The 18598-nt window shown below is 37.7% G+C and overlaps 2 protein-coding genes across 3 annotated transcripts; one reads left to right on the top strand and one right to left on the bottom strand.

Moving 5' to 3' along the window:
* The first annotated feature begins 418 nt into the window (after nt 1-418).
* tcea1 (transcription elongation factor A (SII), 1) lies at nt 419-8628 on the top strand. Its single transcript, XM_062428656.1, has 10 exons — nt 419-637; nt 2035-2097; nt 2184-2289; nt 3885-3987; nt 4127-4275; nt 4374-4430; nt 5184-5338; nt 5565-5711; nt 5894-5965; nt 8178-8628. Exons 1-10 carry the CDS (start codon nt 563-565, stop codon nt 8184-8186), a joined length of 936 nt encoding a protein of 311 aa, XP_062284640.1. The 5' UTR covers nt 419-562; the 3' UTR covers nt 8187-8628.
* Nucleotides 8629-12928: 4300 nt separating this feature from the next.
* On the bottom strand, nt 12929-14475 carry rgs20 (regulator of G protein signaling 20). Of its 2 annotated transcripts, none has more exons than XM_062429151.1 (4): nt 14312-14475; nt 13885-13974; nt 13547-13781; nt 12929-13117 (listed from the first exon to the last, which is right to left on the bottom strand). In XM_062429151.1, the coding sequence occupies exons 1-4, from the start codon at nt 14470-14472 to the stop codon at nt 12929-12931; spliced, it is 675 nt and encodes a 224-aa protein (XP_062285135.1). In that variant the 5' UTR covers nt 14473-14475. The 2 variants fall into 2 exon arrangements, with proteins under 2 accessions (XP_062285135.1, XP_062285134.1); XM_062429150.1 differs by having other exon boundaries at nt 13885-13959; nt 14309-14472.
* Between the last annotated feature and the right edge of the window lie 4123 nt (nt 14476-18598).

Genomic DNA, 18598 nt, shown 5'->3' with positions numbered 1-18598 from the left:
AGGCTACTTTTTTTTTTTTTAACCGATGTGACAAAGAATGCAAAAAACACTTTAGGCCTACTAAATTAAATTAATAAATAAATCCACTAATTCTGAAATGATTTGGCAAAAGGAACATTAATATATGTGGCATTTTCCTTTTGAGTACAATATTTAAAAAATGTCCTCTGATTTAAGAAGGAAACATCTTGGGGATTTCACAATGATATTAGGTGTTGATGTAATGTATTGGATTCATATGTGGTAAACAAGTCATAAATGCATCCACCCTAACTAGTTTTTCCCCAACACTGGGGGTCACAGGCCAAAAACATGTGTTGCCCTCTGCTTTAGAAGACTCTTGTTCTCCGTCTCGATTCACTCCCCTTGAATACATCTGGCATCGACTCATCATGTCTGCTACAGAGCGGAGGTCCCCGGTCCGCCAAGCAGACGCCGCCGCCGCCGCTTTCACTTCAGTGGCGTGATCTTTTTTTTGTCGTGTATCTTCTTTTTTTAAGTATTTGCTCCTGATTTTTTATATATATATATTTTTTCTAAAGATTCCATCGGATTAGTCAACATGGGCAAAAAGGAGGAAGAGGATATCATTAGAATCGCGAAGAAAATGGATAAAATGGCGCAGAAGAAGAACGGGGTGAGAAGAATGAACGCTTACCTGCACACTGCTGCTGCTAACATTAGCGCTTTAAATGGAGCTTTGATGGAGTCACTTAGCTGCCAACTAGTCACTTTGGTCAATGTTAATAGTAATAATAACTCTCCACCAGTACAGGAGTATATATTACCAGCTACTGACTTGACTGTTACCATCAACAAGCAGCCCCGCGGCTAACATACCTGTTGTTAGCATGTTAGCCACATAGCAGCCCCAGTTGCCCCAGTAGCCCCTCGCTGGCTTGGTGCCTTGCAGCGCAATAACATGATAGATATGGTCGTTTAAAGATAGCTGCATTGAAGTAGAGTCTTAAGTTTTGACATAAACAAATGCTGTTGTTGGATCATGTTTTTGTTTGGGTTTTTTTGCAAAGCGGCTAAGTAGCTGCTAAGTTTTTAGCTGCTGTAACTGTAATATAAAGTTAAATAAATAGACAGCGTCAATTAGTCTGCTGATTATTTTCTTATTATTTGTTATTCTATCTCCACAATGTCACAAAAAAAACCAGGTCACCTTTTTCTTGGTGCTCGCAGTGATGCATGTGTTATGTTATGTTATGTCAGACCGAGAGCCTCAATCCTAACATTACTCATTTGTGATATTATTTATTATACAATTAAAAAAAGCAATTAATCATCACGTCTGTGAAGTTTGAACGATTCAATTTTTGCCTTTTTTCTTCTTCTTGAAACGTCACTTAAATTATTATAAAATAGGTGCCAATTCATTTTATGTTGATTGACTATAATCAATTAATCAACTAATTGTTTCAAACTCTAAACATTATTGTTACTTACACCCAAAATAAGTGGCTTTTGCCTGTGTACAAATTACAGTCCAACCACTTGTGACAAAGATAGGTAATGGAGGCTGTGATATAAGAAATGACATTCAGTGCTCTGAAACAGTAAACTTCCCTCAGAGTTTAATATGTAGATATTAAACTTGAATTAGGAAAAAGGCTAAAAAAAAAAAAAGCTGTCTATATATCTTTAAAACAATATTGACACATATTGGACAGTATAAACACAGATACCGATATATCTGCGATAGGTCACTATCGGTTGACCAATACATTGTTCGGCCTCTAGTACAAATACTAATCTGTTAAAAACGCAGTAATGAATTGATTTTGTCCAAGCGATTTACATCTGAAATATCACCGTTAATAAATAAAACTTAACTCCCGCATAATGGTGCTCCAGTACATCTCAAGATTTATAAGAAACCAAGACGTGTGTTTAACTGGACTACACTGCTGATGTATTAATGATAAAACCTATTTTGGAGTAAATCAGTTTACAGCCAGCGAGAGGTCTAGTATGACATGTATCTATAAGTGCCTCTCTCTTCCTCCCCTCTCTTCTTCTCTGCAGTCTGGGGCTTTGGATCTTCTGAAGGAGCTGCGCACTATTCCCATGACTCTGGAGCTGCTTCAGGTATCTTTGCTCATTCCTACTGAAGACTTATCGTCAACACAGGCAGCGCTCAAACCCTGAAGCACTGACGCAATGTCTTTCCACAGTCTACCAGAATTGGGATGTCCGTTAACGCCATCCGCAAGCAGAGCACAGACGATGAGGTGACATCCCTAGCCAAGTCTTTGATCAAATCATGGAAGAAGCTTTTGGGTAATTATTACTTTTCAAGTCTACACATTCTTGAACACGCGTGATTTGTTTTGCGTGTGGCTGAGGTATTTAAATCTTTCATACTGTTGGACATGAGTGTGTCAGAGCTAATCGATGTTGATGTGTTTGTAATTGATTATTAACGACTTTATGAAGCCCAAACCAGTTTCTATTATTTCCTTAATTTAACACATTGTGCTCTGGTTATACCAGCTGTCAAAAATGTCTTACAACACTTTTCTTTAATTACTAACACCTATTCTCAACCCTCAGGGGTGTTAGTTAGTGAGCCGTTCAGCAGCACAAACAAATGAATAGCAGCCAACAGTTTTAACAGAAACATGCACACTGATGGAAAGCACCAGCCAGAGTAGATTATAAAGGTTGATAAAGGCAGATATTGATCATAATATTGTTTTTAATGTCTGAAGTGTATCTGACAGTATTTGTTGTTTTGTAAATAACATATTTGAAGTAATCTATTATGTTATTTTTGGGTTTACTAAACTACGACTAAACAGACAAATTATTTGTTAAGATTACTTTTTAAAAAGTAAAAGTATCACATAATTACTACCTCATATTTCAGTATGTTGCCCAACCATTATGCTTGTTTTGATGCAAATTTATATATTGCAGATTTATTTATACAAAGATCCAGTTTAATGTATGTAGTATTTTATTTTATCCTATTTTTGTCTTTATTTATTGGTGATTCTATTTTTAGTACACTTTCAACCTTACGCTGCTACTGTTTTTGCACTCTACTGCTGTGTCAGTTTGAATTTCTCCCAAGGGAGGTCAATAAAGACACATCTTATCTTATTCTTCTGCTGCTCGTATTCTGTCATTGCTGTGGTTGGAAACAATTCCCAACTAAAACTTTCTGCCACAACATTTCTTTTCTGAAGGCGTCTTGGGAGCCGAATATAATCACAATGTCCCCATTTTTATTCCGTCTGTTATTGCATGTCTTTTCTCTCTTTCTCCCCCAACCCCCACCCCCAGCCCCCCATGCTTCCTGTCTCTTTCTGCCTTCTGCTATCAAAGTTGCACACTGACACTCCTCCTTTCAAAGATAAAGAAACACTACAGAATACTATAAAGCAGCGGTTCCCAACCTTTTTCCTTAAGTGCCCCTAATCCAGAGTAAACTGACGACCCCCTGACAAAAAGATATAGCTTATGGATATTTCATATTACATTCAATGCATACAATTACAGTAAAAAGTAACAAGTAAACTACAATCAACCCCAATAGTGTACGCAATTACTGCAGGACGTTTGTGTAAAACAAGCAATTTGGATGAATATGGAGCAGATGGTTTCCTGTGAATATGTCAGTGCCTCACGGATTAGTTGTCCTTTCATATTTTAGCATTTTTTTAGATTTAGTAACCTCTAGTGGGTGTCGGGAACCCCTGGTTGGTAGCCAGTGCTTTAAAAACATAGAAAAACATTAAGCAGTCTGTATTTTGTTAATGGGGAGCGATTAGCTGTCAAAATATTGACATAGCTTTTTAATGTTGGTGTGAGCAGGTGTCACTGTCATTCGCACATGATTTTCTTACATGTTTGATTTGACTGTATTCCAGACGAGCCTGGAGGTGGCGATAAACCTGCAGATGAGAAGAGGAAAGAACAATCGACTCCTGTTGTTTCTCCCTCAGAGGGAAGCCCAGAGGCAAAAGAAGAAAGGTAACAAGAAAAATGTGATCGTTTTTGTCCCTTTTACTGATGGTCAACACATATTTTCTGTTTTTTTTCGTGCACATGTGTTTCTTTCAAATGTTGTTTGCTTCAGTAACAGATTCGATTTGTCTTATTGTTTATGTAGCAGCTCCAGCAGTAACTCCAGCAGCAAGAGCGAGCCCCCTGATGTTACAACCAACACATTAATCAACACCTTTCCTCGTGCCCCCAGCACCTCTGACTCTGTAAGGATCAAATGCCGAGAGCTGCTGGCAAACGCTCTGCAGTCTGGAGGTAATCTGTTATTATATTACTGAGCAACACAACAACGCAGGATATTTTGTTTTGTATCTTTTAACATTTTTTCTTTTCCCTCTGACTTTTTTTCCCAGATGATTATATTGCAATTGGTGCTGATTGTGATGAACTTGGAGCACAAATTGAGGAATATATCCTTTTTTAATGAATAGCAAATGTGTTTGAAGCTGGTGTTTGTTATTTTTCATGATGCTGGATGTTGTTACCATGTTACACATTTCTTCTTTTTAGCTACTAATAATGTTAATATGCACATTAGAGCTGCATGTAAAGGTTATTTTTAATTGTTAATTGATACTGATACTGATGTTATTTTTCATGATGCTGGATGTTGTTACCATGTTACACATTTCTTCTTTTTAGCTACTAATAATGTTAATATGCACATTAGAGCTGCATGTAAAGGTTATTTTTAATTGTTAATTGATACTGATACTGATGTTATTTTTCCAATGAATCTATTAATTGAGCAGCCATGAAATGTTAGAAAATAGATATATAATAACAATAAATTATTTAATATACCATTTATTATTTATTTTTATTAATAATAAAATAAATAATTTTACAGAGCTCAAGGAAATTACTTTTAATTGCCTTTTCTTATCTGAAAACAGTCTACATCCTCAAGTATGGAGAACCTTGTGATATTTTAAAAATCCTCGAATTTCAGAAGCTGAAACTAGAGAATGTTTAGTTTTTTTTCTGCACAAATTACTAAAATGATGTATCAATTATCAGAAATGTGACTTTATCTTTTGGCAGTTAACTAATCAATGAATTAACTAATTATTTCTGCACTGTTGCACTTAAAAGGCCTTTTTAATATAAGTACAGTTTTAGGCTTTACTTTGCAAAACTTGAATTCCTTAACCTGCCATCACTTATCTTCCAAGAGTTTAAGAACACAGACATGAAATACAAGAACCGTGTGCGGAGCCGAATTTCAAATCTGAAAGATATGAAGAACCCCAATTTAAGGAGGACTGTGCTATGCGGGAGTGTAACCCCTGAGCGTATGGCTAAAATGACTGCAGAGGTGTGTTGAATGTAGATGGCTTAATCTTAAACATCGTGAATAAGGAAAATGGTTCAAAGTCAGTAGTTTAACTATTCCTACACTGTCTTTGCAATAGCATGATATCTCTATAAATGAGTCTGTTTTACTTCTGTTTGGACATAATTTACTTGATTACAGTCTGTTTCAATACAACAGAAACAGAAAACTTGGTTTGCTTTAAAGACATTTTTATTATGATCTGTAGGAAATGGCCAGTGATGAGCTGAAAGAAATGAGGAAGAATTTGACCAAAGAGGCTGTCAGGGACCACCAGATGGCCACCACAGGGGGCACTCAGACAGATCTATTCACCTGTGGCAAGTGCAAGGGGAAGTGCTGCACCTATACACAGGTACAGATCACCATTTATGCTTCATTTTAACTGGTAATAGTAGAAGCTTTTATTGATGTTGTGGTAAATGGTTAAAATGGGTTTAGCAAGAAATGTCATGTTTGGAAAGTCACACTTAACCGCTGCTTGGTTGGTATGATATAGTAATGCATTTATTATTCTATTTTTTATCCTTTCCTCAGGTTCAAACTCGCAGTGCTGATGAGCCAATGACCACATTCGTCTTCTGCAATGAGTGCGGAAATAGATGGAAGGTATGTGGTTTAATGCAGGCTTTGTTGACTCAGTCTTGGAATCCATCAACTAACTGTGCACCGACTCGCACAATTAGCCTCAGCAGGGAATAGTGTTGCCACTTCCTCTATCCATGCCAAGACTTTAACTTCTTATTAATTGGTTGGTTTGTATGTTTCTCACTACCAGAAGCATTAAGTATTTTTTTGAAGATGTTTTTATTCACACTGCACAGGCTGTTAAATCCTGCCCTTGTTCAGTTCAACAGTGAGTGTGTTTTACGTGCACATTAGTGTCCTGGTTTTGAGTCTTATCCTGTTTTTGATTATCTTCAGCACTGACTGAGTTACCTTAATAGTTGAAACTGAACACAGTTTGGTTTCTGGATGTCTGGACTTGGCTTCAGTTATTATTCTGCTGGATTTAGCTTCTCCTTCTCTGTCCTCCTTTAATTAGATTAAGATAAGATAAGATGTATCTTTATTGATTCTCCTTGGGAGAAATTCAAATTGACACAGCAGTACAGTGAAAAAAGCAGTGTAGTTCCTGAGATTATGTACAATGTGCAAATGTGTAAAACGCTCTGCTGCGAGTCACAACAGTCCTGTAAACTGTGAGTGATTAGTTAGAGTACATGCACACTTGCTGCAGTTTACAGGACTGCTGTGACTCCTGGTAGCTAGCTGTCTCTGGCTATCTTATAGTGAATTTAATGGGACATCTGCGAGAAGGACAAACTGAATAAGACTCTGCACACCAGTCTCTGCTCTTGATTTGTGTAAATTGTTGAGGGAGTCATCCCTGGTCTCAAGAGTTGAAGTGTTGGGAGTCAGTCAGCTGAATAATTTCTAGTTTCCAGATTGTACATTTTGTCCCTACCTGCTGGCCCGGAAGCAGTCCGCAGATATCAGGCTGATGTTTTGTAAAGAAACACAAACAACAGCAGATCAATTAGTGAGCTGCCCTTTCTACTCTATGGGCCTGATTTACTAAAGGTTTGTGTGTGTAAAAACGTGTGCAAACTTGACATCACCCGCAAAAAATGTGCAAGCTGATCTACTAACGCAGCGCACTGAGGTTTGCGTCTTTCAAATGTGCAAGCTAGTACGCGCTGTCCATTTAGTACGTTTGCCATAATGAATATGTAATATGAGGCGTTTCAACCCCAGTGCGCAAAATAAAGGGAGGAGAAAATGCAAATATGTTATTTAGCATGCGCATTGTGATTTACCAAACCTGAAGGTATTTTTTCTGACGCTAACTGCGTCTATAAATAATACCTTTTGAAGAGCAGGTATTAACCGGCTGCACACTGTGCATACTGTGGAGAGGAGGAGACGGAGGCACAATGATAGAAAACGCACAGGACGGAGTTTTTCTATTTTTGGTTTTACTAACAACATTTACTTAGTCACAAATACTCTCCCATATGTCGGTTTTTCTGGTAATATTTGTTTTTGTTATAACTCAATATATATGTTAACCTCTTCCACTAGAACCTGATCACATTTCATTTTGCGCTTGCAGCTTTCTGCTCATCCAAACTCTCCATTAAGGCACACAAATACTGCTCATTTAAATACTGCTGTCTCCACCCTGTTGCACCTGTTTTCATTTACGTAGTTATTCTTAGTAGATCAACCGCAAACGGCACACACAATCTATTGCACTGTGCACGCAATTTAGTACCCTTTATTTGGGATCTTGGTAAATCGGGCCCCCTGTGTGCTGAAACCGAAGTGATTATTAAACTGAATGCTCATGATGTACTTAATTGAAGCATCTGGTATTTTGTCAGGCGATGGCTGTGTTTGATAACCTGTATTTTTATGTGTAATTCTTGCAAGCGGTGCATGTCTTTATTATTCTCTTCAATTGTCTCTTCAAAAATATGGTGTTTCAACACCATCAAAAAAGATCGATAAAAACTGTTATTCAACCACAAGTTTCACAAAAAAACTGTCTGTTTATGTTTTGTATATATATATATGTCGTGAATTTTAATTAATTTTTAGCGTATTAACATTAAACATAGTTTTTTTTTATTAATTTGAAAGGGTAAAGATGTCAAAAGAAATAGAATTTACTTTGGAGTACACTTAAGCACTTTAGGGATTTTGTTGAACAACATTGTCAGTCTTTGTTGATATTAAGTTTATGAGCTATTCATTCAGTGTTTAAAGTGAATATTCCTGTATCTGGATTTTAATTTGTGTTTCTTTTGTGTTCTAGTTCTGCTGAACCTGCAGACATCATCCTCGGCACTCCAAGTAGCAAAATTCCTGGACCAGATTCTGTCTATCTGCAACAGATTGGAGCTTTTTTCTGTGGTACATGGTACACAAAATGCCATATAAAGATGCCACTGCGGTTACTGTCTGAGTAAATATCCAGTTCATAGATTGAGCTCATCGTCCGTTCCCTAATGCCCTCCCTCCCAAAATCTTTTACTATTGTTATAGTTGTCTCCCACTGTCAGTTATATATGCGATGGATCTTGTCTCATTCTCTTTTATCTGCATTTTTTATATGTAGTTTTAACACTTTGGACAATGTTGTTTTGCTTTCCCCCCCTCACAACATTGCATTGTTTTATTTAATTTCCCAATAAAGTGTAATCCATTTGATTAAAAAGAAATGCTTTTCATTAGTCGTCCGTTATGATGTGCCTCCAGTCTGCTCTGGTTATGTGAAGCATTTAACATTGTACTAATGCAATTAGGGATCTGAGAGGGATCTGAGAGGGCTAGTGTGTGTGTGTGTGTGTGTGTGTGTGTGTGTGTGTGTGTGTGTGTGTGTGTGTGTGTGTGTGTGTGTGTGTGTGTGTGTGTGTGTGTGTGTGTGTGTGTGTGTGTGTGTGTGTGTGTGTGTGTGTGTGTGTGTGTGTGTGTGTGTGTGTGTGTGTGTGTGTGTTGATGAGTATACATTTGTTATTGGTGGAATATTCAGCACATCAAAGTGAATGCTGATGTATGCATATTAATCGGTTTAGGGACAGGGTAATGTTATTGGCTGAACCAGGGGAGGACACACAATTGTTTCCTCTAGGTTTTTTTTAATTGCCAGGTGCAACCACTCTATGCTGATAAGCTGCTGTCGCTGCCTTACCGCCACATGAACTGAACCCAGACCAGTCGCATAAGAGCGAGGCAGTTCAGTCGTACTAATTTAATACTGTATGAAGCTCAAGTGTGCACCATGATTTTTAAAAAAAGTTTTACGTTGTACTGTCTGTATTAGGCAGCTCACTGCAGCTCATGTGTATCTTTATAGGGGCCGGCTTTTTGATTATTTGGTTGACCCATTTGATTAAGAACAGATTGTAAATTAAATTAAAAATGATTTTCTTTACCTGGATTCACCTGATCAGTCTGTTTTATGGTGGAGACCGTAATATAAGCAAAACTTATGCTCTAATGTAATTTCTTTCAGAGTACAAAATACTAGATAGTTTAACCTCTTAATAGAAGCAGCCATTGATTTGCATTAAACAAACCAGGTTGGGAACCACTGCTGTAATGAAAACAGGGATACTTGCACATATTGCTTATGTTTAACTATATTAACCAGTATTTTTTATCATCTGCAAAGTCATTGAAAAGCCTTGAATGTTTCTTATCATTAGTTAGGGGGAGCTGAGTGCCACCTTACATCATCACTAACCAGTCTCACATCAGTCATACAAGAACAGTCAGTTTACTTGTTAAGTCTTATTTTGAGGATGTCAGGGGTCCAAAATGTCATTTAATGACTATTAATATAAAAGAATATATATATATATATATATATATATATATATATATATATATATATATATATATATATATATATATATATATATATATATATATAAGTTCTACTGCCTGCTTTACTATTCCTTTTATCTGATTATGACCCTTTGCTCCGTATTTAGTTAAGAATATTAAATCCCTTTAACCCATCTCATTAACAACAGTTTATCTCTGTATAGTTATTTATGTGAAGCTGTAAATATGTTTTATACTGAACACCCTGACACTAATAATTTTCCCCATGTTTACCGTCATACTAATATTTTGATTTATCTTCTGATTTATTCCAATATTTCAGAAAGGTTCCTGTACGCCATTAAGTCTTCGTTGCATAGAATCAAAAACTACATTTGACGACAGAACTAAACTGTTTGAATTTTGCCTGATGAAGATTGACAATCAAAACTTTGCATTTTTAAAGTGAGACATACAGCATGTGGGATTCTTTGATTTATCATCTGATGAATTAAAAAAAAACACTCACCACAAGGTAAAGTGATAAGTGAAAATCCTGCCTGAAAGTGAAAAGAAAAGTTTCAGTATGTATGTGTTGTGTTATTTTGTGATAAAATAATTGCAGAGTCGGTAAAATTATTGTGCTTTATTTTATCTTAATCAAAATGCCCACAAGTCATTATTTTCTTGGAGAGTAGCAGAAAAAAAAAAAAACTAAAACCATATACTGTAAACATTCACATTATTTGTTTTTGTTTTTTAAATGTATTCTTCAGTAAACTCAACGCAAAATAACACATTTCATATAGTAAACAGAAGAAGAAACAACATTTATAGGCATCACTCCAAACCATTGGCTTAGATTGTGTTTGAGGTTGATCTGCGCAGTGTATTCATCAGCTCAAATTGCACATAGTAAGTTAAAGTTAACTCTAAGACAAGTAGAAGTGCCACTGTGAAGCACACAGGTTGGCAAGAAGTTCAGATCAACCAGCCCTATCCATTGATCTGTGTTTGTCCTCAGCAAATAAATACATGTGTTGTCATCACCTTAAGCCACACTGTTTGGTACAAGCTACCAAAATGGACTGGTATAGTCACGACTACGGAATCAAGACGAAACACATGCGATAATTTGGCCAATGAGAGGGACAATTTCCAGTAAACTGGCTTCGTGCTCCAGTAACAAACCTTATGGCAAGAGTTTGAAAACAACTGTTGCCCATGAGAAAGATGTCATAAAATTGAATGTCAAGGCACTTCCCCATGTGAGGATCTTGTCTTTGAGTGACATGTTTGTGAGGCAACAAAGTAATTCAACTAAAACTATCAGAATACATAAAAAGTATTTAACACTTGGCAACTCCAATTTTAGTCAATGGAAACGCTCTCAATGAACATATGAACACAGTTTACATGGTAGCTTTGGTGTTGTTGCTAACCTGGTCTGACACCAGTGTCAATTGAGAACTATTTTTTTTTATTTTTTTCAGCAAATGGCTTTTTAAACTGTTTTTAGTTAAAATATTGCAGGATGATGAATGGATAGCTCAACCTGCTGTCAAAAACTAGGAATTCCACAAATTTCAGTATCACTGTATTGTAATGTTCTGTAATTTCCAATTAATTTCTGACAATTTTCTAATAAAATTCTTGAAAGAAACAGTGTAACTTAGTACAAATTATTGCTGTAATAGATACAGCTTCCAATTGGTACACTTCCAATTGATTAATCCCAATAGATTCGTAATGTAGCCGAGTCACACGAAAGACTGAAGTATGTCTAAAGGCAATTATACAATTTAACATAAATGTACAATGGAAATAATAGTTTGACATTTTGGGAAATTTGCTTATTTATTCTCCAATAGACTATTTCTTATTTTTTGAATCAATCAGTCAATCAAGAGATAATCATGTTAATTTGTGAACTTTAGAGGTTGTGGTATATGTGCATTTTGACAGAGACAGAGCCAGGCTAATCGGTTGCTGGCTGTTGCTTCGTATGTGACAAACAGAGCGCTATCGCTCTTCCAGAAAGCAAATAAGGACATTTTCCACATTTCCCACACTATTTTTTCTATATATTTCCAATCATTAATTAAAGATGACTTAATATTTACTTCGATTCAAATGGAAAGACATTTTAATATCACCATAAAATTAGCACCAAATTCATAGTTTCTTCCAGGAAATAAAAAAAAAGGAAATGACAGATTTGTAAAAAAAAAAAAAAAAAAGACGTGTTACTCAAATTTGAACAATGAACATTTTCCGGTAGTGATCTTTAATTTACTTCACTGTGGTACTTAAGTATAATCTGTACTTGCTGTTTTTTTGTATTGGCAACAGATATGAATAAATAAAAATACTAAGTGGTAAATAGAATTACTTACTAGTAAAACTATATTGAACAATGAGGTGTGCAGTGATTAATACTAAAATGAAATAAAAGTTGTAGTAGGCAAACTTCTGTGTGTAAAGAAAGTTAAATGACCCTTCTGTCATTGATTTCAGTTTCTTAAGGAAACAAATTGCACACCGTGACAAGAGCTATTACCACTTTCTGTTACTTCACCAAGAACCACACTTACAGTAGTTCCTATCACGCGCAATGTCTACATGAACTGGAGTTGCCAAGTCACTGTCACAGGTACCAAAGTGTGAGGTAAGGTAACAAAACAGGGTGAAACCAAGGTAAAATCATACAGTACCCCACAAAGCTGCCTGCAAGTAGAGCTAACATGTAGCCTTTGACTTGAGCTTTGATTTTCATACGCAGTAAATAGAACCAGGCGTTTCCACATAAAATACCCACAATTCCATTTTTACTATTTACAAACTCATAAATATATATAGTCTACAGTAGGAAATTATTTTCCCCCCAGACGATCATACAAAAAAACAACAGACCATAAAAAACTCTGAACACAAATAAAATAGATTATTTCTATCAAAAGAAAGAAAAAGAAAAAGAAAAAATGTATTCATATTCCTTTGGAGTGTTTTGCTAAGTTGATCTGTAGCAGTACTTGTGATGTCGAGCCCTCGGGAGATTTTGAGACCTGAGTGTCTTCGGTCAGGTGCAGATCACAATAGCGCTGAGATCCCTGGGAGGGGCCAGGCCTGAGGCCCGGTTCATGTAATCCTACACTGAACATAAAAAGAAATTTTTAAAAAAGAGGGTAGGGATGGGGGGAGATAAAGAGAGTTAAAAGATAACAGCTCATCACCACCCTAAGATTCGGGGGACTGCTCTGACAGAGTGTTGAGCAGGTTTTTGTAGGCTGGGGAGTTCATGTAGCGGGGATACGAGTCTCTTTGCATTAGTGTATAGATCTGCAGCTGGGCATCGTCGAACGTGTGCGAGTTGGGCTCCACCATGTTCCTGTTGATGGCCTCGCGCACACGGGAGTCAAGGCTCACCTGGGTGTTAAGAACAGGGGAAATTAGGAAGAACAGCATAAATAGTTGAACATTTTAGGAAATACACTTATCCGCTTTTTTACTGCGAGTTAGATGACAAGATTGATATCACTCATGTCTGTAGAGTATCTTTACTAGTTACCCGGCAACTACTCAGAGCCAATAAACAAAATGAGCTGTCATTCTTAATTTTGTTTTCGTATGGATTAAACAAATGCGATATAACATGTTAATTAATGAGCTTAAAAGATCTAGTAAATGGATTGTGTTACATTTGATACATTTAGATGAAGCCAGGCTAAGCAAATTCCTTAAAATGTCAAACTATTCCTTTAATATTAGCATGATATGATCATTCTTCAGACGTGAAGTTTTACCCTCAAAATCTACATTACTTTAACAGAACAATGAAATCAAGAGTTGTGAGACCTCTTTAGGTGAGAGAATGGAAATGTAGTCTTCGTAGATGCCCCGAGCTTTCTCCTCTGTCACACTCTTGTTGGTCTCTTTGCTGAACTCTTCGCAGGCTAACCAGAAGAGCATGTTCTCCTCGCTGAATTCGGTGCGAAGAAACTGTCGGAAGGAGTTCCGCCCCGCTGGGCAACACATCAGCTTGTCAAATGATTGCCCCCATGAGCGCACCTCCTCCAACGTGGGCTTAGGACTGCAGAGAGCACAAACAGCATCACTGTGAGTGATTTCAACATTCATGATCAGAAAAATGTGTTGAGTAAATGAGAAATTTTGGTGCAGTGAATTCAACTCACCAGTCTTCACAGTCTGCGGTCCCTTCCTTGACGTCATAAGATGCCTTTCGGTTCCTATCATCCCTGTCTTCATTCCTGATTGTGAGACAGACATGTAAGCACAACATGCAACAGCAAAACTAAAGACTAATCACAGCCACTGTGGCAAAAATGTATTTTTTATCATATATTATTAGAATATAACATAAACACTGTCCAATAACTACCCTAACAGATAATTAGTTGATGTTTAGACATGTTTTACACTGTAAAATGGCCTCTGCAAGACAAATGCCCAGAGATTACATGCAAAAAATGTCAGGAACATAAGACACAAGCTGGAGCCTACTGTTGAGACACGGTAGCTCAGGCTGTGCTGTTCTGTGTGCCATTGTGTGGGCCACGCTGTGCACAATGAGCGACTTCTCGGGTGGTGAAGACCTACCAGGAACAGCTACAGCAGCAGCACCAGCAGAAGCAACATGCATTTGATCCTCGTGGGTTGGCTTGGCCCGGCTGGCCCTGCTGGGCCGGTGCAGTTCCCCCCGCTGCCGACTCCTGCTGCACCGACATCTGCCTCTTTCGCATCTCCATCCGCTCTGATCCCATGGGCTATAGACAGAGTAGAGGGGAGAGGAAAGCACCAAGTTAAGCGTTTTGATGTCAGGAATAGTATTGACTGAGATTTTGTCATGGAGGAATACTTGGCCTGCAGTGCATTTGTAGGATGCAAATCAGTGCTCATGAAAAAGGATAGTAAGGACAGTACTGAGTGTTCTATCATAAGCTATAAAAAAAAGATGTGAAATCCTGATGGTGCATTTATTTTACCAGCACTTTAATCGGTTTCAGCCTTGATATTAATTGAGAAGAGAATTAGAAGATTAATTAGATTTATAGAATTTACCACACACTAGCTAGCACCTGTTTGTTTGTTATATTTGCAGGAGGTAAAGTGCTGCTGATCATCTCTGACCAGATTATGTGCTGGCATGTCCAGAGGTCACACTGTAATGGAATGCTGTTTGCTCAATTCAGGGGGAAATTATGGAAGAATAATTTGCTCTCCCCCTCCTTCTGCTGCCAAATAAGCAACCATCAAGCACATTTCAGTCTCTCACCTCAAAATGACTGTATGTTCCCTTGCAGACTTGAACTGCATGTGAAAAAAAGGACGGATTGTACACCATGAGTTCAATATCCATAATCCAAAACTTGAAATATCCCACTGAGTGTAAAAGCATTGCATTAAAGGATGTATAACCCTCAATGGGCCAAAAATGGAGCAGTGAATGAAATACACTTGCAAATAATGTAAATATTATTTGCAAGTGTAAATATTTGTATTTTCTAGGATATGTATTTGTCAAGCTTCAGATTGTCGTACACCTCGGGCTACATGTATTATGCTGATGCGGAATTACTGTGTTATAACTGTGCCTATAGTTTTCAACAGAATCCCCATGAAGGTTTGTAGGCCTATAGACTACACATAGGCTCACAGAATGACTTCTTGTCTAATTATAACAAATGTGTCATCACCAGGTCAGAAACTGCCAAATCCTGTCAGATTATTTATGTAACAAAGCTGTCGCTTCCAACACATGGCATCATACGGCTACTACCTGACACAAGAAACGATGCTTTTAAACAAAATGTCAGAAGAATTGGTACATGAGAGGGGGTGGGGGGCTGAAGGCGCAGCTTGCAAATCTATAACCGCAGCATCGCTCTATCACAGCCTTCCAGTGAATACAATACCATTTGGCCATTTCTAAAATGGATCCGTGCGCGGTTTCACTCAGATTCGGAGGTGGCTTCAGCTGCAGATTTCGTGCGTCTTGCCAAATGGCATATTTTACGCGTTAGGGGTCGGGTAATTCAAAGCTGACACAATTGCAGTACGCTATGGTTTGACTCAACAGCTATAGACGATGAAATGGGGGGTGGGGGGGTCGTTTCAATTCAAAGAATAAATCATGGTAACACCAAATAAACCACCATTCGTCTTCAATCTTGCACAAACGTGAACGACACGGAGATTTGATGGTTCCTGAGTGATTTAACGAAGGAAACCATATCGCATTAGCAACTCACACATCACATCAATGGAAAGTGCCACCATGAAGAACAGTAGAGCTTCATCGCCCTGGACAACCACCGAAAAGACACTGCCTAGATCTGTTAAAAGCCCACTGTACAGCAAGATAGTGACAAGCCATTTAAAAACGCCAGGAAACGGCCTCAAACGCTCCACTCGCGAAATGTCCGTGCAGTGATACATCGGTTTGATTCCAATACTTACAATTTCACCATGTATGCACAGCGAGAAGAGGTAATTCTTTGCCTTGATTACATCCGATGGCACATAAGGCTTTTTTTCCGACCGGCTGCTTCAAGTCAGTACGCATGCGTCTTCTCTCCAACTCGTAGTAGCCCAATGAAGAACGTAAACCCCCAACAGTATGGCACAGGTTTACTGTGCAGGTCCTTCACCCTTGCTTGTGTGTGAACCTTGAGAAACGGGGGTGACATCAGTTTATGATAATGAAGAGAGAGGGGGATCGTAGAAATAAAGCATAAAAACTAACGCACCAGCCAGAAAAAACATCCTTATACTTCACTTATGTTCTTGTTACACAACTGCTTAAATATTTGAAATAACTATTACCAAAAAAGGACATGATTTTGTTGGTAAAACATGTGCCAATGAGCCTTTGCCTAACGTCGCTGTCTATGGTGCTGAAACAACCAGCGTTTGATACAAGAGATTGCAACGCTTTCCCCCCTAACTAAACCCTGTTGAGGGATGATACAGATGGGTGACATATTAAAGAAAAAACAGTACAAGTCTGAATGCCTGATCCTTACAGTGAGGGCATCCGGTGGCTCTGTTATGCTGTGGGGAGAATTTTGCTGGCATGGTTTGGGCCCATTTCTCCCCATAGAGGAAAGGATCAATGCAAATCAATACAAAGTTGTTCTGAGTAATCAGCTTTTTCCTATGATGAAAGACTTCTATCCTGATGCGAGTGGTCTCTTGTAGGGTAACAATACCCCCATCAATAGCAAGAGGGGTCACTGAATGGTTTGATGAGTATGCAAATTATGTGAATCATATGTTTTGGCCTTCACAGTCACCAGATCTCAACCCAACTGAACCCCTATGGGAGGTTTTGGACAAACATGTTAGACAGTGCTCTCCCCCACCATCATCAAAACCCCAAATGAGGGAATATCATTTGAAGGAATGATGTTCATCCCTCCAATAGAGTTCAGAGACTGTAGAATAAATGTCAAGGAGCATTGAAGCTGTTCTGGTGGGACGTGGTGGACCAACATTTTACAAAGACACTTTATATTGGTTTTTCCTTTAATTTGTCACCCATCTGTGTATCTTACATAACCTCAGTTTTATCATCTGTAAAGATTTGTCTGAAATTTTCTTCTGAGAATTAAAGGCAATTAGATAAATTTTTTTAGATAGATTTATTTGACACAAGCAATAAATCTATCTACAAAAATGACTTTAATTCTCAGGAGAAAATTCACTTTGTTTGATTGATATATCCCCCAAGAGCATCAAACTGTTTTCCATTTTGTGACCACTGCATGAGTTTTAATTCACATATTGCACACACAAACTCTCTAACCTTTATGTCAATGTACACAGCTATGTGCACATACTCATATACATCCTGAATCCATTACATCCATTTGTTTGTTTAGGTGTTTGAATTTAACAGGCTAACCAAGAGTGATAGCTGCAAATAAGCCTCAGAAACAGTAGATGCTTTACATACATCACTTCTTTGGCATTGTTCCTCCTTATCTTACAAAATATGTCTATGGTTATATCATAGGTTGCAATTGCTTTGTCTTTGCATATATACACAAAATCCCGTCCCGTTGCATTTTAGTGTTTGAGTCTACCTATTTCACAGATGTTGCCAGGCTGCTGTGTGCCTTGTTATCTACAGTACAGGCCTTCAAGCAGTGATGATGTAGAAGACAACACTGCCATCTAAAGGTAACTGGAATTACAGCACCAAGATGATCATATGTATATGACTGAAGCACTAAAAGACTTACAGTGGCTCAATATTCCTCTGAATTTAAGAGAACCATGGATATATTTGCAAGATGTAATCTCTTTACTATTACCCACTCCCCTTCCCAATAATTTTACATGGTTGCATGAGACTGCACAGCTGTCTGGGCAAATTGATTCAGATCCAAGTAAGAAAATGTACATTGTCACACATATTTTTCAATGTAATTATATGCCATTATTAAGACTTTGCTGTTTAGATAGAACTCTTGTCTTGCTGTATATAAACAGTAGATGGCACTCTGTACTCAATAGCTGTCTATTCCACAAAAGTCTGCTTCATCATAATGTATTTTATCTAATTATCATCTTAATTTAAACTAACACATCTGTGCTGTTGCGTGTCTGGTTCACGTTGTCAGTCATGATGCTTCGATGCCATGGAAAGTAATTTCACTAGTCACATGTTGAAATAATCAGTGCCAAAGAATGTGAGCATTTATAACACAAGACTCATTAAAGAGTTGTTCTGACAGTGTTGCAACTTTTCTGTAATACTGCATACTAATCAACTTATGAATTAGGCATTAATCTGTTCTGGCCAAAAAAAGGCAAAGAATACATTTTTCTCCTATCTAGATTAAGTACTTTCTGATTGTACTTAACTGGGGTCCGCCCTGAGCA

The sequence above is a fragment of the Scomber scombrus genome, chromosome 11 (genome assembly GCF_963691925.1).
Source record: "Scomber scombrus chromosome 11, fScoSco1.1, whole genome shotgun sequence".
NCBI classification, from domain to species: domain Eukaryota; kingdom Metazoa; phylum Chordata; class Actinopteri; order Scombriformes; family Scombridae; genus Scomber; species Scomber scombrus.
The sequence above is the reverse complement of the archived record's forward strand: the minus strand, read 5'-3'. Positions and strand labels throughout refer to the sequence as shown.

Bases quoted from the DNA above. Each gene is read 5' to 3' on its own strand.
- tcea1 (XM_062428656.1), top strand. From the start codon at position 563: ATGGGCAAAAAGGAGGAAGAGGATATCATTAGAATCGCGAAGAAAATG. The intron at 2,098-2,183 runs GTATCTTTGCTC...GTCTTTCCACAG, and splicing joins TGACTCTGGAGCTGCTTCAG to TCTACCAGAATTGGGATGTC. The intron at 5,712-5,893 runs GTACAGATCACC...TCCTTTCCTCAG, and splicing joins AGTGCTGCACCTATACACAG to GTTCAAACTCGCAGTGCTGA.
- rgs20 (XM_062429151.1), bottom strand. From the start codon at position 14,472: ATGGGATCAGAGCGGATGGAGATGCGAAAGAGGCAGATGTCGGTGCAG. The intron at 13,975-14,311 runs CTGGTAGGTCTT...GTGCTTACATGT, and splicing joins TGCTGCTGCTGTAGCTGTTC to CTGTCTCACAATCAGGAATG. The intron at 13,782-13,884 runs GTGAGTTGAATT...TGCTCTCTGCAG, and splicing joins ACCGCAGACTGTGAAGACTG to TCCTAAGCCCACGTTGGAGG.